This window comes from Bos indicus, chromosome 1 (assembly GCF_029378745.1).
Source record: "Bos indicus isolate NIAB-ARS_2022 breed Sahiwal x Tharparkar chromosome 1, NIAB-ARS_B.indTharparkar_mat_pri_1.0, whole genome shotgun sequence".
Classification (NCBI taxonomy): domain Eukaryota; kingdom Metazoa; phylum Chordata; class Mammalia; order Artiodactyla; family Bovidae; genus Bos; species Bos indicus.
The window spans coordinates 96,968,827-96,974,908 of NC_091760.1; the positions used below are offsets into that span (position 1 = coordinate 96,968,827).

General features: G+C 41.3%; 1 protein-coding gene across 2 annotated transcripts; it reads left to right on the plus strand.

The window, feature by feature from the left end:
* Positions 1–1,347: 1,347 nt before the first annotated feature.
* On the plus strand, positions 1,348–5,786 carry RPL22L1 (ribosomal protein L22 like 1). 2 transcript variants are annotated; one of them, XM_019959683.2, is made up of 4 exons: positions 1,348–1,446; positions 3,240–3,332; positions 3,497–3,618; positions 4,879–5,786. In XM_019959683.2, the coding sequence occupies exons 1-4, from the start codon at positions 1,438–1,440 to the stop codon at positions 5,021–5,023; spliced, it is 369 nt and encodes a 122-aa protein (XP_019815242.1). In that variant the 5' UTR covers positions 1,348–1,437; the 3' UTR covers positions 5,024–5,786. The 2 variants fall into 2 exon arrangements, with proteins under 2 accessions (XP_019815242.1, XP_070648094.1); XM_070791993.1 differs by having other exon boundaries at positions 1,423–1,446; positions 3,243–3,332.
* Positions 5,787–6,082: the final 296 nt, after the last annotated feature.

The following is a 6,082-nucleotide window of genomic DNA, read 5'->3' on the forward strand; positions in this document are numbered from 1 at the left end:
AAATCCACCCCAGCCTGTACACTTGCCCACCCCTCCCCGCTGCATGACAGTTTCACCTCAACAAACAAAAGTACTGCAGAACGCTGAGAGGCATGCCACATTTCTGAAATGACATCAACTTAGAACCCTTCAAAGTTCAGAAACTATTTTTTTTCTTTTTTCATCAAGTATGTCACCACCACATATCCATCCTCTTGCGTCTTGTACATTTTAGTAGTTAGATCTCAGCAAAATATTCTTTGGATGGCATCACCGACTCAATGGACATGAGTGAGTAAACTCTGGAAGTTGGCAATGGACAGGGAGGCCTGGCGTGCTGCAGTCCATGGGGTCACAGAGTCGGACGCGACTGAACTGAACTGAAAATATTCCTCGAATGTTTACTGGGAGGCATTGAGGATGGAGTCAGGAGTCCTAGGATTAACTCTCTGTTGTGTGCTGTGCTTAGTCGCTCAGTCGTTTCCGACTCTTTGAGAGCCCATGGACTGTAGTCTGTCAGGCACCTCTGTCCTCGAGAATTCTCCAGGCAAGAATACTGGAGTGGGTTACCATGCCCTCCTCCAGGAGATCTTCCCAACCCAGGGATAGAACCCAAGTCTCCCGTATTGCAGGCAGATTCTTTACCATCTCAGCCACCAGGGAAACCCAAAAGTACTGCAGTGGGTAGGCTATCCCTTCTTCAGGGGATCTTCCCCACCCAGGAGTCGAACTGGGGTCTCCTTCATTCACCCAGGAGTCGAACTGGGGTCTCCTTCATTACAGGCGGTTTCTTCACCAGCGGAGCTACCAGGGAAGCCCAGGATTAACTCTAAAACCTATAAATAGAATAAAATAAGATAAATTACTCACATGTGTGAACACGTGAGCACTACGCATTTTTCTCTTAAAAGATTTTCTGTTTAACCTCAAGAACCTAATTTTGGCTCCCCAAACACTGATTTCCCTCAACAGTCATTCAGAAAACAAGACTTAGAGTCAAAGCATATATGTAGAAATAACTTTTTTGCTAGAGGATTACAATTGCAATATAAGACAGGAGATCCCAAAGGAACCCGAGACACTGCCTTGCCCTGATTTGGACGAAAGACCCAGGCTATTAGTGAAAAACGTTTCCTGCATCCCTCGGGTGTGTGTAGCTGGAGCGGTCTCCCAGCAAGTAAGCGCAGACACCACTGCGGTCAACCAGCATTTGCAGTCACCAGCGCAGTATCGTGAATGGTTTCGCCTACCCGCGGGCCGGCGCTCCCTAGTAAACTGACTGCCTCCAGCCCTCCGAACCAACCCCCGGTTTCCTGGGTTACTGGCCTCTGCGCTCCTCCCAAGTTCTCCTCAGAGAGACGGCGATCTTACGTTCTCGGCGCGTGACGCAGCACGCTTTGGTATAAATACGTGCGGCCGGCAGCCTCTTTCTCTCTCATCGCGGGGCAAGCCTTCAAGATGGCGCCGGTGAGTGTTCGTGTTGTTGCCGGGAGTGAGCTGATTTTCGCCTGTTGTAGATGAGTTTTGTAGCTGGCGAGTTGAGATCGTCTAATTTTAGGCAGAGGAAGGATAAAAATGGGAACTTCGGTTAGGAACACAAGCAGTACGTTAAGATTGTGAGGTTTTTTTTTTCTTAACTGCTGTCGACTGCCATGCGGTCTTGTGGAGTTCGAGGTAGGCCCGAATTGGCTTACGATGGTTGGTCGTGGCAGCGCAGGGAACGAAGAGGAGGCAGGACGGTGAACGGGGTTAGTGGGACAGCCTTTGGGCCATTACTTTTTTTTAATCTCGCGCCTGATAACGCCGATGATACCCTGTTTGTTTCCACTAGGAAGAGACGGTGGGTAATGCGGCAGGTCTAATGGCTTTGCCAGGCGAAGTGAGAGAGCTGAGGCACTCAATTTCCCGGGATAGCCGCGGTTGCAGAAGTTTCAGAGAACTTAAAAGTTAGGGAAGAGGTTTCTTCATTATCTCACGATAAAAGTTTTTAAAATGGTGAAAGCCAGAACTCTTAGGCGAATGTAGAAGTGGCGTTTTTCAAAGTTTTTACTTACTAAATAAGGGAACCAGTACCTAAAGCCATCCAAAGAGCATTTGAAATGTTAGGGTAAAACTGCATTTCTAAACCTAATTGATACTCAGAGGTATAAATTGCCCAGTCAAGTCCAGCTCCTAGTATTCTTTTCTACCAGTTTCAGTTAAGTCGCTCAGTCGTGTCCGATCCTTTACGACCCTATGGACTGCAGCACGCCAGGCTTTTCTGTCATCACTAACTCCAGGAGCTTTCTCAGACAAATGTCCTTCGAGTCGGTGATGCCATCCAACCATCTCATCCTCTGTTGTTCCCTTCTCCTGTCTTCAGCCTTTTCCCAGCATCAGGGTCTTTTCCAGTGAGTCAGTTCTTCTCATCAGGTGGCCAGAGTAATGGAGCTTCAGTATGAATATTCAGGACTGATTTCCTTTAGGATTGTTTGGTTAGATCTTGCAGTCCAAGAGACTCTAAAGAATTTTCTCCAGCACCACAGTTAAAAAGCATCAATTCTTAAGCGCTTGCTTGCTTTATGGTCCAACTCTCACATCTGTACATGACTACTGGAAAAACCATAGATTGTTTCAAAGTTTGGATAAAAATTTTTGACACAAATCCGTTTTTCAAAAAAGCAGAACAGATTAAAGGAATATCCCATTCTGGCTTGGAGCTGAGCTTCGGCTAAGTGGTAGGCTACCTGATTCCCCACCTGCAGAGGGGGTGGCAGTAGTAAAGACATACCTGGTAATTTGAAATTGAACATGTGCAGTCTGGAAAATAATAAAAGCCCACAAAACTTAGTCTTGATAATTTGAGGGGGGGGGGGGAATGGACCTAATTAGAAGTTCTGATCAAGCTCTGGGTAACTTGTTGAAAGGAGGTTGATTCTCTTAATTTTTTCCATTTGAAAAATAGGATTCTTGGGAATCTTCTGGTGAAGGAAACCATAGGTCACCATGTACTTTGAGATTTCTTGAATTTTGCAGTTGTGAAACACTTACATGATGAACAAGGGAAATTTCCAGTGGATTTCATGAAACTTGGTTTTTAACCAAGTTAGTGAGTGTACTTCCCTACTCATAGCCAGGTTAGAAAAACGTAGGGTCTAGAATTTTGCACCGTTTCATACATATATAGCCTCACTGTACATCTCTGCACTGATAACAGGGTTTTGATTTTATATGTGAATAAATTGTTGTAGAGAGCCATACTTATATTAACTTTTCTGTAGAAGAAAGACAAGAAGCCTAAGAAGTCAACCTGGAAGTTTAATTTGGATCTTACTCATCCAGTAGAAGATGGAATTTTTGATTCGGGAAATTTTGTAAGTATCACTCTACTCAGCTTGGTTTTATCATTTTAGTAGAATTTCTAATAATGAATTATATAATCTTGGATTTTAACCTAATCTCTGTTCCTAGGGTACCTTCCCTAGTGAATATCTAGGGTTTTCTTCCCTAGTGTGGCATTTTTTCTGTTTTAAAATAGGAACAGTTTCTGCGGGAGAAGGTTAAAGTGAATGGAAAAACTGGAAATCTTGGGAATGTCGTTCACATTGAACGCTTCAAGAATAAAATCATAGTCGTTTCTGAGAAACAGTTCTCTAAAAGGTTGGTATGTGTTTTCCATCGTGTTTTGTTTAAACAGTGTTGGGTGTTATAATATTAGAACGTGTTTGGAGAAACATGTCTGTTGTGTAGTACGGGAATAGTGTCCTAGCTTCTAATAGAAGCAGCCAATCAAAGGTAAATTTCTCTAATGTTCATCCTGTGGCCAGTTTTCATTCATTAAAATTTTCTTGACCGATAGTAAATATTAAAACTTCATAATGACAGCACTGTTTGTTACTGCATAGCCTAGCAGTGAACTAAACACACTAGGTAGCCACTACCAAGGAACTTAAATTTAAGCATAGAAGAGAGATAATGAAATGCAGTAATGTAAGTAGTTGGTAAGAGCTGTACATAAGTGCATAAAGAAAGTTGATGTTTAAAGTGGTCAGGGAAAGCTTCATGTAAATGAAATACAGTAGTAAGCCAAAGACTTAGGAGCCTGTGGTGGTAGTACATATTAGCTGTGGTTGTGAATTAATCACTAGGGATTTGGAGTTGAAGTATCTGTCCCCGAAGTTCTTATGGACATGCAGATAACTGTTATAAATGCAATATTGTAATTGCTGCATTGAAGGTAGAGATTGGGATAGCAGGAGTTTGCAGAGAACCTGAGAGTAAGCTTAGTGTTGCCAGTGGAATGAGATTCCTAACGGGGGAGCAACATTGACAGAGGGCAGGGAGGCTTTAGAGGAATGTGTAGGAGTTCAGAACTGTAAAATGTAAAGGGAGAGTGATTGGAATAATGAAATCAGGCCACGCTGAAAGCTTTTTTTATAAGGACTGCGCCATATGCAGGTTTTAAGACTGGATAATCTTGAGCTTGTGAGTAAGATTCAGCCCTGTTGACAGATTGCCTCTTGTTGATCCAAGATGGGATTGAAATTAGGGAGATTGGTGGTGAAGAGAATGTTGATATTTGCATGTAACATTTGAAGAATGAGATCATATTGTTTAATTTAAAAATCTAATGTCGAAGACTGAAGAGGAAGCTACTATTACTGCTATCCTTCATATTAGTCTCCATATAAAGATTATTGCGAGGGTGGGGGAGAATAAGGGTTTTGTTGTAGGGCATAAATTGATACTAATTGGAGTTGAGAATGCTACCTTATATCCCTAGCAGCCTTGCTCAATATTTAGTACAAATGAAATAATTAGAGGGAACTAGGAACACAGAAGATGGATATGACAGTGCATCTTATATAGGCCTTTATGTAGTAAGTATTATATGTAATGAAATTTATTTTTATTTTAAAGGTATTTGAAGTACCTTACCAAGAAATACCTTAAAAAAAACAATCTTCGTGATTGGCTTCGTGTGGTTGCATCTGACAAGGAGACTTACGAGCTTCGTTACTTCCAGATTAGTCAAGATGAAGATGAATCTGAGTCTGAGGACTAGATGATGCCATCCTTCACAGGGCTTTGCTTGCTAATAAAACTTACTAAGCATACAAAAGAAACATCTTGAAATGGACCTTTAGCTTATCAGTGAATAAAAAACATTACTTTGTATTTTAAACATTGATCTTTATTTAAGTGTATGCTGTTTATATAGTGCTGGCTTTCCTTTAAGACTTTTTTATATTTTTATTGGAGTGTAGTTGATTTACAATGTTGTGTTAGTTTCAGGTATATAGCAAAGTGAATGAGTTATACATAGATATCCACTGTTTCTTTTGTCATATAGACCATTACAAAGTATTGAGTAGAGTTCCCTGTGCTATACAGTTTTTTAGTTATATGATAAGTTGCTTCAGTTGTGTCTAACGATCTGCAAACCCACGGACTGTAGCCCGCCAGTCTCCTCTGTCCCTGGGATTCTCCAGGCAAGAACACTGGAGTGGGTTGCCATTTCCTACTCTTACCTGTTTTATGTATAGTAGTGTGTACATGCCAGTGTCAATCTCCCAATGTATCCTTCTCCCCTGTATCCTCTGGTAATCATAAGTTTGCTGCATCTGACTTCCATTTTGTAAATAAGCCTTTGTCCACCTCCCCCCCACCCCAAGTACTTTGTATAAGCAATATTTAAATAGCTTATAACTGGTGGAATTTCAGGATTTATCTAATGTACTGGTTTTACAGATGCCTCAAGTTAAAAGTATATAGCAAAAACACAATTGGGTGTAACTATATAATAAAATCTATAGATTTGATCAACAGTCTGTCTTTGTACAATGTGTAAATGAATCCTGATTGCCTACAACAGTTCTTACACGTAAGTGCTCAGTATTGAATCACTCCTGCCTTTTGCTTCAGGGGAACACTTACCTAATTAGTGTAAAGGGTCTGAGTTGAGCATGGTACTATAAACCAGATTGCCTGTTGATCATGATCCAGGTGCCTTGTGGGCACTAGAAACAAAACCTTTGAAGGATTTGAATCTGAACTCTTACCCACTAAATCTGCTTGTATGTTCTTTGAATAATTAGAATTCCCTCAACTAGTTGGAATCTCT